We start from the raw sequence: 18,062 nt of genomic DNA, 5'->3' as shown, positions 1-18,062 counted from the left end.
GACATCCAGTAATCGCGCTATGCCGGTGGGCGCCGTGCCGGCCGCCGGCAGCGGCGACGCGCACCCGCCGTGGGCCGTCCCTTCGAGCCCGAACACTATCTGAGCACGAGACGCCACTCCCGGCCGGCGAACTACCGCCTATCAACTTGGAAGTCGCTGCACTGGGAGACAACGAGACACGGTGGGACTGAGACACTGCGCCGCGAGACACCGGCACTGTGCCGCGAGACACCGGCGCTGTGTGGCGAGACACCGATCCTGTGCCGCGAGACACCGGCGCCGTACCGCGAGACACTAGCGCTGTGTGGCGAGACACCGGCGCTGCGCCGCGAGACACCGACGCTGAGCGGCGGGACAACAGCGCTGCGCCGCGCGACAGTGACGTGCCGCGCCGGGCAGACATGCGCTTATGCACGCCTCACGTTCGTAAATACCCATCAGTGCACGCACGCAAGACGGAGAATCGGAATGAGACGAGAGTTGCCCTGAAGAGAAGTTCAAGGGAACGTAACAACGCGGGTAAGAGATCTGTCGGTGATATGAGTTTCCCGATGCCCCGACGCCTGAGGTGTATTGCATCTTACAATGTTCTTATTGCAAAATGTAAAAGTTCACAAGGCGGAAGCGTAGATCCCGGCATTAGAACGACTTCCCTCTGTTTCTTTTCAAGACTTGGCGGTCCCAGCATGCCTCCTTTCAGAGAACATGCCGTTGTTAATTCGCATTTAATGATGTCCCGATTTACATTTGACAATTCACATCTTTAATCTGAAAATTATATTTGTTCCGTCGCCAATCGGAGCGCCACAAATCCGCCTCAGCACGCAATCCCGTAACAAAGAAAGGGGTAAGTCACAGGTGATCTCACGATTCATCGTACCCTTCCCTCTAAAGGACATAGTTTAGGCCGATGCTGGAGCGCCGGACTCTGCTGAACTGTTAACATCATGAGCTGTTCCCATTAGCAATATCGTGCCCCAGGGCGCACGGCTTCGGCGCCGCGTTACAGCGACGATTGCAGCGGCTGTGGGTGTTCAAAGGATGTTAGAGGCCGACTCCAACAATTGCCCTACTTCCGTTACTCCCAAAAGAAGGCATTGCTTGTGCACCGTTAAAGGCATCTTTGCTCTTTTGATGCTGAGGCAAATCAATATCTTCCTAAAGGGCCTTGTACCTGCTCACTTTGATATCACTGTTCAGCGGCGCGTTGCCGTAAATGTAGGGCAGCCAGCGGTGCTATAACACGCATTTTAACTCCTTCACAGGTACAAACCATTGGCCATGTCGGTATGCAGGAAACGTGCCGACGACTTTCCCGACAAGCCAGCGCTTGTCGGTGCATCTACGGCAGAAGTGCAAAAAAATCAACATGCTGACATGAACCAAAGTTCGTTCAGATCAAATCGTGCGACGGCATCGACCAGACGGGTAGAAAAGTTGCTACCCAAAAAAAAACAACCTGGCATACAACTGTCACGCGGAAGGTGCTGCATACCGAGCAACAAAAATACCTTGCTTTGATCGTGACCTCCGTCTGTCTGAGAACAATACAGCACCGACGTTCCAAGATTTGCTACAAATACACAGGATTCCTTCGAGATCATCAGTACCAACACACGACTGTGACATATGTAACTCGGTTAATTCTCGCGAAGCAGGTTCAGCTGAGCGTTCCAGTTCACTTATTGATGACAGAATGTTTTGCTGCGCGAAACCTTATTCAAAATATTGCAAATTGTGATCACAACAAGCTATATAAAAAACGAGAAGTATAAGAGAGGCCTTCAGCTCCTTTTTTTACTTCGTGCACTCAAGAGTTCTGTTGCTGGGCTATCGATCTTTACTGTACCGGAGGGTACTGGTTTAACAACGTTGCAGAGCAGCGTCGATAACCAATAAACAGCGTCGATAACCAATAATCGACTTGAATTTACTGAAAACTGTAAATGTAACTCATCGCTAACTTGAAGCTCAATACTCACTATAAGAACTCCGAATCAAATTTCGAAAGCGAAAGCCAGGTGATTTCGACACATCGCGTATGAAACTCTGAAGGCAATCTTTTACCCGTCGTCGTATATCCTCGTGGTGAAATAAACGAAGCGTTTCGGCTTCTCCCATGATCAGAACTGCCGGCCAGGGAGCCTTCGCACGTTCACGCCGGTCTAAGATTGCTAATACTATCGTTCGTTGCAAAAAACTTTCGTTGCCATGAAGAACTATATCGGTTTTTACCAGGATTATTCGTCCAGTTCACAAAGATGTTCTGCTTTAAGAGTTTTGCACATTCCTGCGAATTAATCCTGCTGGCAAATTGCACATCAAATGTTAGATGGAAGCCATCTCCTCAGACAAGTCCTGGCCCATGCTGGCAGGTTTTACGTAGGCTATTTTCAATCAGTGGGCCCATACAAAACATATTTTAGCTCATTGGCTGAGGGCATCTCCACATACAAATCTTTCAAAGAAGTGGTGCGAATGGCAAACATTACAACACTCAGTACGAAACAGGACAACGTTGTTCGGCAGTTGAGACCAAAAAGCGTGAAAAAGCTGTCCGACGCATGAACAGCATGTGACAGCATCGCAGCAGTATCAGATCTCTCGCAGAAGAAAATGTCCACCAAATACAAACTGCAGTCGCAGTTTTCGCAAAATGAGGTTGAGTGCTCATGAGTGAAAAATGACACAACACACGGCCCGATTTTTTCTCACGGTTGCGTGGCCTGAAGCCCAGGTTGGGGAGGGGGGGGGGGGGGTGTCTGGAGCCCTCAACTGAAGAGGAAACTACGCCCCTGTTTGATGGGTATTCGTTTCAAACCTTGCCACCTTTTCTATACCGGGTACAAAACTTTCTTGGAATACTAGAGGCGTTGGATAATCCGACGTCTTTGTAACAGACAAACGAAATACAAAAAAAAAAACAATTGGTGGAAACATATTGCACCGGCAGTTGAACCAGATAATGCCACATCAAGCCAACGTCCTACACGGCAGTTTGATGCGGTAAAAAGTGAAAAGGATACTGTGATTCCCTGCTCAACTTCCAAATTGCGTCATTGAGAAAACGAGAGGGGCGGCGCGTGCCGTGGGCCAGTCTCACGCGATCAGGTGTCTCAGCCCCGCTGAGTCGCCTGCAGTCCCTAGTCGACGCTGAGGGGTTACCAATGCATGCGATCAAAATGAAGGACTCGTTTCGTTCACACCACCTTAATAACTGTCTCGTGCGACAACTGCCATAATAAATGATACGACTCGCGTCCGGCATTAGCACTAGTCCAATTGTCTCATTTAAGACTAGCGATCAGCACAACAGTCACGCAGAGGGAAGGAGAGGGATTTAAGCGCTTCACTCCACAACTTACGGACAACAAAGTCTCTTGGCAGCATGACCTAGCCGGTCACTCCTCCAGAGGCTGAAGTCTGTCCAGACTGCGTTTCTCGGATCACTAATGACACCAATCCGCCGTGCAGCGGCAGCCGACTCAAACTACTCCCGCCGGCGTGACGCGCGCGTACCGATCGCTCTCCGCTCACCCCAGCATCGCCTAAAGGCTATCATGCGACGTCAGCGCGACGTCGACCTCAGGGCGGGTCCGGCCGCTCGCCTCTCACCCCGACATGACCGGCCGAATGCCCCCACATCGCCGAGCGCACTACGGTTTGATCGCAAACTCTGGTATCGTTCTCCCGCCGCGTCTTTGGGTAATGACTAGCTGACTTGCTGCGAGCGGCGTGTCCACTCGGCGCCCTCCGCTCCGCCCGGACCGCCGCGCGGCGCTGAAGCCGACGCGCGGACCGCCTGCCCCGGCGAGAGCCTGGTGGGCCACGCTTCAGTCGCGCGAGACGGCGCGAGCCAAGATCCGGCGGCGGCTGGAGTTGCAATAGTGTGCCGTCGGTCAACCCGCGCCACGGTACGTGGCTGGCGTACGCCCAGTGCTGATCACGGCGACGGTTAGCCGGGCCCCGGTCTGGCGCACCCCCGAGCGAGACAGGCCGGCGAGGCCGAGCTCCGGGCCGCCGCGGCCCGCCAGCCTCCGCTGCCCACACCGGACCTAATCCTACAGCGAGATCAGAAGGCGGCGCACGCCTCGGGATCGGGCTGAGCGGCGCCGCGCGACAGCCGACGCCGGCAGAGCAGCGCCCCGCCATGCCGCGCCGCGCCGCCGGACAACAACGAACGAAGACGGGAAGAGGGCCGCCGGCGCCGCCCTCGCAACATCGCCTGGCAGTGACCGGTGGCGCGAGCCGGTGCGCCGGCGCCGGCCGCCGGCCGGCAGGCGCGGCGGGCCTGGCAGCGCCGGGCCGCTATTGCACCCAGCTGGCCGGCACCCAGAGCGGCTCGTTCTCGACGCGGCGGGCCGTCCGCAGCAGCTGCTCGACGGCCGTCGACAGGTTGTCATTGACGATGGTCTCGTCGAATAAGTGGCCGTAGTGGAACTCGAGCCGCGCCGCAGAGTGTAGCATGTCCCGCAGCTCGTCGTCCTGCCGACAGATGGGTTGGGTCGGGTAAGTCAGACTAGGTGAAGTCTGGTGAGATGATGATAATGCCTTGAGGGTTTTGGACGCATCGACTGCGGGAGGGTGAGGTTACGTTAGGTTCAGATGTGTGAGGTCCGATCAGGTTAAGTCGGGTCCGGTCGGGTCCGGTCAGGTCAAGCCGGATTAGCCAGGTTGTATCACACTGGTTCCGGTTCGGTTACATCAGACTGGCAGAGGCACCGCCAAAGCTACCTGTCGCCGGCATCCCAAAGCAACGGCACAATCGATACTGCAGATCTGCCACTGGTTCGCCTCATGCGCCCGAGAATCAGGTCACCGCAGCACGCGCGGTCCGCTCCCACCGATCCGAAGCAGCCCGCGCCCATCCGGCTGAGGTTCCCAGGCCGGTGCCGCCCCCGGCCGACGGCGGCCGCCACGTACGGTGAAGCCGCGCGTGCTGGTCTGGTCGAACGTGGAGCGGGCGTAGCTGGAGGCGCGCGTCTCCTTGAGCCGCTCGTACATGGGCGGCTTGACGAACACCATGTGCGGCTTCATCTCGCTGGTGCGCACCATCTTGATGGCCTGCAGTGGCGCAGAGAGCGGCACTCAGTTGGGCAACTACACGACAGAAAATTGTAACAAAAGTGGACTAAATAACGGAAACGAGAAAACAGGTGCACATTTTCCATGCTTGTGATGTCTAAGGATAAGCCGCATAAGCCAGACTAATTACCCCTCCGTACATGCATTCATGTACGACAGCCACACTGCACTAAAATACGCACCAGGAAGTAACATAGCCCCGATTTTGCGCTCTTGTAACCAGCCACATGGCTCTACAGTCTACACTGAACGTCGATTGTGAACACAAGGGGGGATCGTACAACGCCTCCTCTGTTTCGGATATGCCTCCCAAATACGTTTGGCCGAGAGTAAGGCAACTTCGGGCCCAGGTGCCTGTACCATTTTGCTTCGGCTCCGAAAACATATAATCAGCACTCGCTCATCATCAACAACACGTCATCCGTCAACACAACACGTCCCTGGGCAGTAGCAACGACCTCTCGCCGACCAGCACGCAGGACAGAGCCGTGTGGAACTGATAAACTACCGCTCCTTCAACAGCTTCTCACCGTCCTGTCTCTCGCCGCGGCGAGCGGCAGCCGACGCTCACCTGGTAGTGCGGGCAGAGCACGCACACCTGCCCGCTGTTGATGATGGACAGGATGCTCTCCTGGGCGGTGCCGTACAGGTTGCCGCGGTACTCGCCGAACTCGACGAAGCGGCCGCGCGCCAGCCCGTCCTCCATGTCGGCGCGGGACACGAAGTGGTAGTCGACGCCGTTGCTCTCGCCCGGCCGCTGCGGCCGCGATGTGTCTGCAACAGCCGGCCAGCCTGTGACGCGGGCTGCGTGGAGGGCGACATCAGACAGCGATCGCTGAGAAATTGCCGAGACCAGATACAAGCATATTGTAGCTGCCTTCTCCCCGCAAAAGTGAACAGCTAGCTTGACAATGAAAGTGGAACTACTATCTAGCCTCTAACCAGCACACATCACCAGTTCCTGAACTGCTAAACAGAAGGACAGAGCAGAGGCGCCCTTCGTGTTTTCTACCGCTGCGGTCTACAGAATAAACGCACATGAATGACCGGTTCCGGTTCTGGCAACAGCGGCTCCGCGGACGGCGACACCTACCGGCGCGATCCGCGCCCACACTCCCGATCCGGCCCTTGACCGGAGCTGGCCGCCCACTCACAGGGTATGACAGAGCGGTACTTGTCCGGGTTGGTGGCCACCAGGCGGCGCTTCAGCTCGTTGCGCCCCACACCGGGCGGCCCCACCAGCACGATCGGCCGGTGGTAGCCGGGCCGCGGGTACAGCTTGGCCACCTGCGCGACGCACCGGCGCACGGAGGTCAGACCGAGGGCACAGCCACGCACGGAGGTCAGACCGGCAGCACAGCGGCGCACGGAGGTCAGACCGGCAGCACAGCGGCGCACGGAGGTCAGACCGGCGGCACAGCCACGCGCGGAGGTCAGACCGGCGGCACAGCCACGCGCGGAGGTCAGACCGAGGGCACAGCCACGCACGGAAGTCAGACCGGGGGCACAGCCACGCGCGGAGGTCAGACCGAGGGCACAGCAGTGCAAGGCGAGCGGCCAGGCCCAGCCAGCGCCTGACGGACGTCGCCACGTGTCACGGCTACACGATGGAGGCCACCACGCCCGTCGAGATCGAATGCTCTCACGCACACGCGTTTAAAGTATTAAACCGCTCGTCTCAAGTTACATGTGCTCTGGTTATGCCGCTACCGTTGGCGTCAACGAGCGTCGGTGCCACGTGATAGGTGGTCAGCCTCACCTCTTCATAGGTGGCCACCTCCTCGCGGTCAAAGTCGTCGTTTTCGGCCGCGTCGTACATGATCTTGCGTATTTTGTTACTGCGACTGCCTGGAGACCTCGCCACGCAAGAAATGCCTACGGCGGAATCGGTGAAATCAGTAGTCACGTGAGCAACGAACAACAAGCCAAAAGAGTAACCAGCATGTCCCCAGAGAAAGCTTCCCGATCAGCGAAGAGATCAGTGGAAGTGCAAGTGGAATACAAACTCAGCGATGTCGTCGAGTCTACAAGGCAAAGCAAAATGAAAAAAACCTCGCCAATAAATCACGACAAAAAATATTCATACACCAATCGCGATCAAAACTCGCTGTGATTCCGATGCAGTACCACTATGTGGGGCCACCACATCAAAGTTGCCATCGCCGAGATTTCTAGTGACCCTCCACATCGGCTGCAGTACACAGCTAGGGGGGGGGGGGGACGGGTCTCGTACCCTTATCGTCGGCGCGCTGCGTGCGCTCGGCCAGAATGCGCCGCTCCTGCAGCGCCCGGCTGGGGATCAGGCCGGCCCGCATGCTGTAGTCGCCCTCCCGACGCGCCTGCCACCTGGCGGACGGCGGACAAACGCACACCCGTCACGGAGCGGCCTTCGGGCGTTCGGCAGTCTGTTCACAGAGCGGACGCCAGCCAGCGGACGCGCGTCACCGCACGGCTCTCGCGTCAGCCCGATGAGCTGAGATCGAACACAACGACGAGGACGTGCAGCAAGCGTCACGTGGCCAGAGGCTGGCAGCAGTGGCTGATGTTACGTAAGGTAAGCGCGCGGAGGGGAACGGAAGCGATCCAACACCACGCCAAAGCCGGTCAAAACTCAACACGTCTCACAGAGTAAGACACACGCTCCACAAGGCAGTGGTGGCTGAGAGACCGCAGTTGGTATGTAGAAAGGCGCGCATGAGTATGAAAGACGCGCAGGGTAGCGCACGTCGACTTTCGCCGCGCAAAAGGCTTTCCAGGGCAGACACCAGACTGTCCATGACGTCGCACATTTGGCCCTGTCGCGGAATGCTTCCTGGGCTTTACATATTCGCATTCGGTATTCCAAACTCGCAGCACGCATCTTAACAAGCCCAGGACGCCGTATCCGGAACCACGCGAGCCGCTCGCATGCCCCACGCCGGAGACCGGCGTCGTCCGACGGCGGCGCCGTCCACTCGCACGCCCCACGCCAGAACCCAGCATCGTCCGACGGCGGCGCCGTCCACTCGCACGCGCAGCGCCAGAGCCCGGCGTCGTCCGACGGCGGCGCCGTCCACTCGCACGCCCCACACCAGAGCTCGGCGCCGTCCACTCGCACGCCCCACACCAGAGCTCGGCACCGTCCACTCGCACGCCCCACACCAGAGCTCGGCGCCGTCCACTCGCACGCCCCACACCAGAGCTCGGCGCCGTCCACTCGCACGCCCCACACCAGAGCTCGGCGCCGTCCACTCGCACGCCCCACGCCAGAGCTCGGCGCCGTCCACTCGCACGCCCCACGCCAGAGCTCGGCGCCGTCCACTCGCACGCCCCACGCCAGAGCTCGGCGCCGTCCACTCACACGCCCCACACCAGAGCTCGGCGCCGTCCACTCGCACGCCCCACACCAGAGCTCGGCGCCGTCCACTCGCACGCCCCACACCAGAGCTCGGCGCCGTCCACTCGCACGCCCCACGCCAGAGCTCGGCGCCGTCCACTCGCACGCCCCACACCAGAGCTCGGCGCCGTCCACTCGCACGCCCCACGCCAGAGCTCGGCGTCGTCCACCGCGCTCACCAGTAGATGTCGTCCTGGCTGACGATGTGCAGGATGTCTCCCCGCTGGAAGTCGAGGCCCGCCTCGCGGCACGGAATGTGCTTGTCCTCGGAGGACACGTAGTCGAAGAGGGCGCGCATGCGCACCTTGGACTCGCGCGCCGCGTGCCGCGTGTCGGCCGGGATCAGCTTGAAGGTGATGGTGCCCTGAGCCTGGGTCTGCGGCGTCACAGCGGACGGCGTGAGCGGCACCAGCGCCGATGGCGGCGGTGGCGGAGGAGGGCCGCCTCACGCGGCACACCAGCGGCACACCACAGCACATGCGGCCAGGGTGGTTGGTGGTTCAATCAACTACACTGATAGTCGATCAACGTCGACGTTGACAATCATCGGTTTCTTTTACCAACAAGGTAAAAGAGGGTAAAAAGGAAAAGCTCTTAATATGGCAGTCATGACACAGTATTACCTGGGCTATTTACCTTTTAACAATACTAGGCTAAAAGGCTGGGTAACTATTCGTCCATCTAGACACTTGGGAGGAGAGAGCATCATCCAATCATTAAGGCGTACTCAAAAGTAAAATTATACCAACGCCACTCGAGCGCATAAAATTTGTTGGAGCAGCCTATCGACCGCGCCATTAACCACTTTCACTCTCATCATTCACCACCCAACGGCGCCGAACATCACCCCCCCCCCCCCCCCCCCCCCGCCCCGCCCTCTCTCTTAAAACCACCAACCACGCACAACTAATAAGCACAACAGCAGCCATCACTCCCCTCCTATCTTCAGGCCAACCCCGGCCGGAGCGCCCGAACCTCCCTCTCTGTGTCCTGCTCCACTCCTGACGTACGGCGGGACACCGCGCTCAGCCCCCGCCCCCGCCCCTCTGCCCCGCTGCCACACGCACCAGGATGCGCAGCACGTCGTTGGGCGAGCGATCGGTGACGTCGATGTCGTTGACCTCGAGCACCTCGTCGCCCACGTGGATCAGGCCTGACCGGTCGGCAGCGCCGCCGTGCATCACCCGCGCGATCACGATGGCGCCCGTCTGCTCGTCCGCCTTGATGGTGGCGCCCTGGGCCGACAGGCACGAGTTACCGGCCGCAGCTGAGGCCCTCGCCACATGTGGCGTGGCAGGCGTTATAACTGTTCGAGGAATGATGGATGTGCCACGCATAGGCTTGAGGGCGGATATCAATGACCCGAAGCCTATGGCGACCTCCAAAACATGGCGCACACCCTCAAAATCGGGTTGTCAATACCTTAGATTTGCATCTGCCAGTCGCTGTGACTTCACATGCAGTGACGGAGTGACAACTGCAGCATACGGTGGTATACCACGCCTTTTCCTACAGGTCGGTCTGATTGGCCCGGCCTAAGCAACACTGCAGCGTTATCCACTCACCACAATAGGCTCGCATCCCTTTGAACCGTCCTTGGCCGCAGGAAATGAATACGAGATCAAGTCGGGTAGCAGGACAATTCACTTTGAATAGGGAACATCAGCGAATAGTGAGACAACCCTGAAGTTAACAAAACTGTCTTACGAGCGTACAGCGTGACTTTTCTGGTAACTATTTTCTTACGAGTTTTAAACACTTTCAGGGTAAGAAAAAAAGGAGTTGTATATCTCGCGAAGATCTCACGAAAGAAGCACCTACTACATTTAATTTACGGGACATTTCGTGAATCAAATAATTACTGTCTAGCCCCACGCTAGGATCTCAAAACAAAATACAAAACAGCAGCGATTGTATTCCTTCGCGCGCCGAGTGAAAAGCAAAACACGCATTGCGTGGGTCCACCTCGTGACGTCTGAGCTCGCCGTCCACAAGTGCGCCTCACCACACGTTTCAGCCATCACCACGCTCGGCGGCGACAGCGAACGGCGGGAGGCAGGGGCGCGGGCGCGGGCTCGAGCTCGGGCGGGAGCAGGGGGCGGGGGCGGGGGCGGACGGCGACAGACCGGCCGGCCGGCCGCTCAGTACAGACAGTCGAAGGCGGAAGGTGCCGCTGATGCAAGGGGCGCCGGCGGGCGGCAGAGGAGCGGGCGCGGGCGCGGGCTCGAGCTTGGACGGGAGCGGGGGCGGATGGCGACAGACCGGCCGGCGCGGCCGGCGCAGCGTGCGGGGCTGGAGAAGGCACGAGGAGCGTGCGTCGGCACCAGGCTCGGACGGATCGAGGGCAGGACTCTCTGAAACCGGCCGCGCACGTCAGGATCCCGGGACAGGCCAGTCCAACATCATCACCTTCGCGAGCTTTATGCATTCGGAATGGCCTGATCAGCTGTTTTGAGCTCTGAGTATAACTAAGCCACTTTGTTGCATCAGCCCTGATGCCTGAGCCTAACAGCCAGATTTCGCCTTCAGCCCGAAACGAAAGTTCCCAATTAGCCATTTTGCCCGACAGGATTCCTCAAGGGTATTTTGAAACACACTACCAAAAACAACGCCACTCCGCAACCGTCAACAGCGCATGGGCAGATCGGACATGTTTTAACTGACGAGACAGAACATACCAGAGCCGGCTGCGGAACCCCGCAGCCTCCTGCATCGCATTGTCTCCTGCATTCCCGCGGAGGCCACGCACGCTTCCACCTGCACGCACCGTCACTTACCAGCGGCTCGTTGCTTTTGACGAGCTGCACGATTTTGACGGTCTCCTCCTCCTCGTCGGCAGCGTCGGTTGGCGGGTCCGGCAGGCGCGGCACGAAGTCCTTCTGCGCCACCACGTCATGCGCCGACAGCAGGTGCTGTAATGGCGCACGTCCCCGGTCAGACTAGCAACCCCGGCCCGCTGCGCCGCCACACCGTCCCCTGTCGAGGCGGCCGTGCGTGCTGACCCAGGCTCCTTGTACAGACACCGGCGCCGGCGACCGAGTGCAGGCTCGGCAAGGCAAGCGGGGTGGCATCGTCGTCACCTGCACGTCCAGAAGCTCAACTGCAAAATAGCAAAAATCACGAATACAAGCGTTTAACTATTAATCCGTCGTAAATGACCAAGTAAACGCTTCTCTGAAATGGTATAAGCGGTAGCAATACGCTACGAAAGCAATCACCGCCCAGACACGAGCAGAGCCGCGCACCGTACGCCGCCAGGACTGGGACGGGGCGCGTCGTCTTTCGTCGGAGGCCTCCCCACTCACCAGCATGTGTGGCGCCTGCAGCAGCCGGAAGAGCTCGACGGCGTCCGGCTGGGTCAGGCCCTTCAGCTGGATCTCCCCCATCACTTCGAACGCGATGTCCTCGGCCGTGGAGAGCACCGGCTGGCACATGTTCTCCGTCATGCTCGCCATGATTGTGCTGTGGGCCTGAGGGAGGAGCAGACGTACGTCGGCGCCCGCACTCCGCGGTCTGCTGGGCCGTCCGTATACTGATCACATCTTGCAACGTGCATCTGTCCCGATTAACTTGTTAACGCGAACTGCTCGAATGCTCATCAAATTAAAGGCGAGGCTCTGCTTAGCTCGGACTCGAAAAGCATCACTGCCCCTTCCAATACCACCACAATCTCGTTTCACAATCCTAACAAGGGATCTGCGACGGGCGACGCCGGGGTTCAGCGGGCGCGCGGCCAGCTGACGGTCACCTCCGCAGCCAGCCCCACGGTCCACGTGCCTGGATGAGACTCTGCAGCTGGGCGCTCTGCAGCAGGTTAGCCAGGAAGCCGAACTCCTCCTCGTTGCTGCCGAGCGAGGAGCGCACCTTGCCCAGCTCGGACACCACACCGCTGATGTCTGCGGCACGTCGACGGCACCGAACACGGCGTCATCAGCAGGCCGAACACGGCGTCATCAACAGGCCGAACACGGCGTCATCAGCGGGCCGAACACAGCGTCATCGGTGGGCCAAACAAGGCGTCATCAGCGGGCCGAACACGGCGTCATCAGCGGGGTGAACACGGCGTCATCAGCGGGCGGAACACAGCGTCATCAGCAGGCCAAACACAGCGTCATCAGCAGGCCAAACACAGCGCCATCAGCGGGCCGAACACGGCGTCATCAGCGGGCCGAACACGGCGCCATCAGTGCGCCAAACAAGGCGTCATCAGCGGGCCGAACACGGCGTCATCAGCGGGCTGAGCGCAGCGTCATCAGCGGGCCGAACACAGCGCCATCAGCGGACCAAACACGGCGTCATCAGCGGACCGAACAAGGAATCATCAGCGGGCTGAACATGGCGTCATCACCGCGCCGAACACGGTGCCATCAGCGGACCGCACAAGCCGTCATAAGCGGACCGCACAGGGCGTCATAAGCGGACCAACAACGGCGTCGTCAGTGGACCAACAGCGGCGTCATCAGCGCAATTGAGCCACATGCTCCAGACACACATGAGCCACACACTAAATACACACAGAGTCACATGTGAGTCACACACTCCATGCATGCACGCGTACACGCACGCACGTATGCACGCACGCACGCACGCACGCACGCACGCACGCACGCACCCAAGTCACACACTCCGGATACACATAAACCACAACACATGAGCAGAAGGCTGAAGAATGCTGCAAGCCGACAAGATGGTGCAGCATGATGATGGTGAAGATATGCAAGGGAGCATGACAGGGTTGGCATGTCACAAAATTGGAAGTTACTAACAATAGCATGTGGTGGTGGTAGGTTATGACTGAATGGCTGCCCCCTGAAAAAAATAACATGAGGCGCATGACGCTCTGTGGAAAGACACGCAGTAGGCATTGTGATGGTTCTTCAACAGTTCCCCAGAAGTCCCACAACTGACAGTACATGCACAGATATATCAACATGATGCAAAGCATGCTTCTCACCAAGATCGCGGTCATTGTGCCCATTTGCCATGACTTCCTCACTTCCCACCATGTCAAGCATCTGAAAGAGACGAAAACGTCAATCCTGGGAAGACAGGAATTGCGAGAATATTTCAAAATTGTGACGAGATTTCAAAAGGGAAGGTCACCGAAATGTTGGAAGCAGCCTTGCAAACTGGTGCACAATGGTTGAACTAATGGCGTTATGTAAACATGGAGATCAACCAATATGTTACCTCCACAAACATATTAACAACTCGCCATCACACCCTCACACTCTGCATAACTCATTGTGAGGAAAGCAAAACCCTACAACACAGGGATTGCTGTTTCCAATAAGCGTAGACCAGCATGTTGATGCAAGGTCAAAAAAGTTTGGTTCAGTATGTGAATCAATGACTTCATGGCCTAGGGGATCAAAACAAGATTTAGGGATAAGCCTGGTACAATGGCGGAGTCAACGCATCACTTTAACGCCAAACTACTGAAATTTTTGACAGACTGCTGCCGCCACCTGGGAATATGATAATCCCTCGCCATCAAAGCAGATGTCAATTGTGTGAGTCAGTCGGAAGTTGCAATGCTGCTGTGCATAAGAAAAAAGTGATGTGCATTTGATCAACTTTGCAGGGGAAAGACTTTTCGATTTTCCGCCATATCACGCTATTGCTTAGTGGCACATACTTGAATTGTATATCAGTGAATTCGCAACAATGAAGGGAATCAGTCTATATGCTGTTTTCCTTGCCTTAATGCATGAACTTCAGAGAAATTCAGGATAGGTTTTTACGTTTTGATGTTTGCAACAACAAACGTGACTCCCGCAAAAAAAACGCAAATACATTGGATACCATCAGAAAAAGCACAAGCTCACCAGCATATGCAATGTAAAAACAAAAGTGCAGGCATGCACTTTATTTTAATGGTAAGAGGTGTAATTCAGGGCTGGTGAGGACGATCGCATCTACATACAAGGCTCACTATTCCAAGCAGAAACTCAAACCTGCGCTGATTTTCGTAGCAGATTAGCTCGGATTTCATGACCTAAAGCAACAGATTTAACGTCATGACCTGTAGCAACAGGCTTAACAAGCGTTCGGGTGGGGGTTAATTTGACCCCCAAAGATATTCCGGCATGGTTTCCGACCCGCGCGGCGTAGCCGCGCCAAATTTTGCATAGCTGTAGACCATTGAATAGCGGATCGTCCGGCATCACAAATTTGGATGCACCTTGTAAGGTCGCTGACCTATGGGAGATCAACATCAGGCCATGATTTCAGCGAGGACCATCTCTAGGGAATCGTTCAATCTGATCCAACAACGGAGTGTTAGACGAAGCTATATACCTCTGAGATACTTTCTTAGGCAACATGGCAATTAAAGGAACAAATTACATCGGCCTAGGGTCAGGTATGACGATTAGACCAAGGTCAAAACCGACCTGTTTTGTTACTCTAGAGATGCTGTATGGGTTAGTTTTCAGGTCTCATTTTGAATTTATTGATCACAGGAACCACACTATACACCTTCCATGGACATCTTAATGGTCAGAATAAGTCACTGGCCTAAAATGACTCAAGTCAACATTTTGTTCTTAGGAACATATGGCCTAGCATAGTCTGTTACTTATTCAAATGCAGGGCTCAAAGCAGTTTTGTATTATTTTGGTCACTATGACCTTCAAAAGGTCAAACAAGGTCACTGACATTAATTGAGCATGTGACCACTTGCTTAGAACAGTTATCTAGGTTCCAGGGGCCCCTTAAAGACCAACCTGGAATTTGACCTTGTTTGACCTGAAAGTCCTAACCTAAACACCTAAAAGTTTGACCTAAGTGAGCTCAAGTACAGGGTGACACACCCTGTAAATTTGGTGTCTCTAGCTCTCTTAGTTCCTGCGATCTCAGGCGGCCCACTTGACCACCTCCCGAGCGAAGGGTACCCAACCGGCCGCCCCGGTGCGTGTTAACGTAAGGAGAGCCAACTCCGTGGCGTTGGCTCTACTTTACAGTGGACGGTGTTTGCACGTCCTTTTGGAGCATCGTGGACGATACCCTCCCCACCTACCACGAGGAGATCAGGGATGTGGGATATTAAGGCTGGACGGCAGCGAGCTCTCCGGCAGGACCAGACGGCGCCACGGAAGCGGGAGACTGTGGCTGGATGGCAGCGAGCTCTCCTGTAGGACCAGACGGCGCCACGGAAGCGGGAGGCTGCGGCTGGATGGCAGCAAGCTCTCCTGTACGACCAGATGGCGCCAGGGAAGCAGGAGGCTGTGGCTGGACGACAGCGAGCTCTTCGCTAGGACCAGATGATGGCAGACAAGCAGGAGGCTATGGCTGGATGGCAGCGAGCTCCCGGGTAGTGCCAGATGGTGGCAGAGAAGTGGGAGGCTGTGGCTGGATGGCAGCAAGCTCTCCGACGTTGCCAGATGGCAGCAAGGAAGTGGGATGCTGCGCCTGGACGGCGTCGAGTAAAAAAGCGCGAGAGCAGACATTTGCTTTTTGGCAATTGAATCGCTGGAGGAAAAAAGAACTTGCGTTTTTTTGCCCTAGCCCACAGCACTTACATTTCTTTCATGCTACAAGATTGGACTTGTTCTCCATTTGCACTTTTACAAATAAAAACCAAAATTTCAAACAATTGGGGCTGATTATGACATTTACACTTTGGGGGATGATGGGGGTCAGTATTACAAATCTAAAAGTGCAAAAACCCCAAGATGGCAAAAATTGCACCTGCCCTTTTTTCACATGGCACACCATTCGACTTCCAAACTGTTTTGCATGTTGCACTGTGCAGGAACCAACAATCACATAGATTTGCACAGCAGCAGTTTCATTAGTAATGACAGGCTTCTCACATTTCATTGCTTTTTATGGAAAGTAATTTTCATCTTACTTAATCTGCACCACACACTATGCAAGGTAATGTGTTGGATCTCAGCAATCTCAACAAAAAGTTGGTGTGCACACACAGGTAAGAGACCTTTAATTTTGTAACAGGGCCACTGAGTGATGCTGTTTTAGAACTCAAGAATCATGTAAATTGATTTAGTTAAGTTGAATGAGGCACAGATAATGTTGTACCAATTTAGAGGACAAGTCAACATAGAGTTAGCATGGAACTCAAAACATTAAGACAGGGTCTCAAACATATTCTCAGATATTATAGAAACCTGGGTTTTGATTCCCAACTGGATTCTTCAACCATGGTTAAAGGGTATCAAACTTCACAACCACTGTTGCTGCACCCATGGCCTGTGGTACTCTGTCACCACCATAATCATGCTGATGAGGTTAGAGGTCATGCTCTTGATCAGGTTTATCCTCAGTCCATTCCCATGCAGTCTGCTTGGTCTGCTTAACTGATGAAAGCACCTGCCTTCCACTTTATCTGCCAGTGGCAGGGTGGGTGCAACTCACTTCAGGCACACACTTTTTCCCTTGACTGGAATGGTCTGCAGCAGGTGACCACAGCCACATTAAAGGTCACGTGACATTAGAGAGCAAACAACCATGCCAAGCAGTCAGGCAACTTACATCTTTCAGCAAAATTTTGACATTAACAAATATGTACGTGATCACACAGTGAGGTCCAGGCTGACATAACAAGCACTGCTTAGCATGGGTGCTGATGATTGAAAGCCACATAGTTGAAAGGTTTGGACCGACATGGCTCATTCAAATCAATGACATTTATTTGTGAAAACAAGTTTTTGCAATTTTGATGTTATTCATCATGAAAATTGTCACTAGAACACTGTTCTATCTCAGCCCTGCTGCACTACACATTGTAATAACCTTGATAACTCAACTTTCAGGCAGCTTTTGTAACTTCCGCCCAATCCAGTCTGCAAACTATGGTAGCTCTTAAAGACATCTTGTCTGGGCAAAGGTAAGGCACAAGTTCCAATTTGGGACAGCTTATTAATGCTGTGTGGCATTAATCATTGAATTGGAACATTTGAGGCATCATGATGTGTACTAAAACATGCACAACAGTTATGGTTACAGAAAATGCCCACATCTGACATGTTTTGAAGAGGAAGTAATTAGAATGGTTAACCAAATCTGCCTTAAATTGAGCAGCTGATTACCCTTTTTGGAACTAGACTCTGTCTGCTCCAAACATCTTTTTGGCATATTTGGCATGGTTTGGAGACTGGCACCAACAATAAACACAAATGATTTGCTAGTGACACCAATATTTTGTTGGTGAGGACCCTGTTACATGCATATGAAGGGGGACAAATCACTGAGAATCTGAATTATTTTGCACATGCCCACAATCATGCATGGACGCAAATTCCCTGCCACCCCGTACTCCCGCCCCCTTCCTGACGTCTCCAAATGTAAATAGGCGCCTGGCAGGATGGACACACCCACTTAATGCCAGTGCGCGCTCACGTGTTGATGTGATTGCGACATGGGTCCCAGCGGTCCGATACATGAATTAAAGGCAATATTGATGTGTATGTGAATAACGTAACTGTACTGGATACTCACAATGCGCACACCCCCGATTTCCTACCAAAACATCGAGCAGGGACCTTGAGCACCGTCGGTGAGCCGTAAACGCCTCACAGAGGCTCAAGTTTTGTATTGTTTGTCCTCACTTTTTGCTACTGGCGTATGCTGCGGTGTG

At 55.2% G+C, this 18,062-nt stretch overlaps 1 protein-coding gene across 3 annotated transcripts; it reads right to left on the bottom strand.

The window, feature by feature from the left end:
* Positions 1-1,717: 1,717 nt before the first annotated feature.
* Positions 1,718-18,006, bottom strand: LOC119089502 (MAGUK p55 subfamily member 7). Of its 3 annotated transcripts, none has more exons than XM_037212228.1 (14): positions 17,924-18,006; positions 13,416-13,476; positions 12,239-12,357; positions 11,767-11,931; positions 11,239-11,373; positions 10,027-10,056; positions 9,529-9,696; positions 8,641-8,837; positions 7,319-7,431; positions 6,845-6,960; positions 6,240-6,372; positions 5,657-5,859; positions 4,924-5,064; positions 1,718-4,485 (listed from the first exon to the last, which is right to left on the bottom strand). In XM_037212228.1, the coding sequence occupies exons 2-14, from the start codon at positions 13,474-13,476 to the stop codon at positions 4,309-4,311; spliced, it is 1,758 nt and encodes a 585-aa protein (XP_037068123.1). In that variant the 5' UTR covers positions 17,924-18,006; the 3' UTR covers positions 1,718-4,308. The 3 variants fall into 3 exon arrangements, with proteins under 3 accessions (XP_037068123.1, XP_037068124.1, XP_037068125.1); XM_037212229.1 differs by lacking the exon at positions 17,924-18,006 and adding an exon at positions 15,483-15,554; XM_037212230.1 differs by lacking the exon at positions 10,027-10,056.
* Positions 18,007-18,062: the final 56 nt, after the last annotated feature.

This window comes from Pollicipes pollicipes, unplaced genomic scaffold (genome assembly GCF_011947565.3).
Source record: "Pollicipes pollicipes isolate AB1234 unplaced genomic scaffold, Ppol_2.1 Scaffold_3087;HRSCAF=3621_pilon_pilon_pilon, whole genome shotgun sequence".
Classification (NCBI taxonomy): Eukaryota; Metazoa; Arthropoda; class Thecostraca; order Pollicipedomorpha; family Pollicipedidae; genus Pollicipes; species Pollicipes pollicipes.
Note: the sequence above shows the minus strand (reverse complement) of the source record. Positions and strands in the feature narration are given on the sequence as shown.

What these genes read in the sequence shown, in the direction of transcription:
- LOC119089502 (XM_037212228.1), bottom strand. Translation starts at nt 13,476, where the DNA reads ATGCTTGACATGGTGGGAAGTGAGGAAGTCATGGCAAATGGGCACAAT. An exon ending in AGGTGGCCACCTATGAAGAG is followed by an intron (nt 6,373 to 6,844) that starts GTGAGGCTGACC and finishes TGCGTCGCGCAG; the next exon opens with GTGGCCAAGCTGTACCCGCG. An exon ending in TGCTCTGCCCGCACTACCAG is followed by an intron (nt 5,065 to 5,656) that starts GTGAGCGTCGGC and finishes GCGCCACTGCAG; the next exon opens with GCCATCAAGATGGTGCGCAC.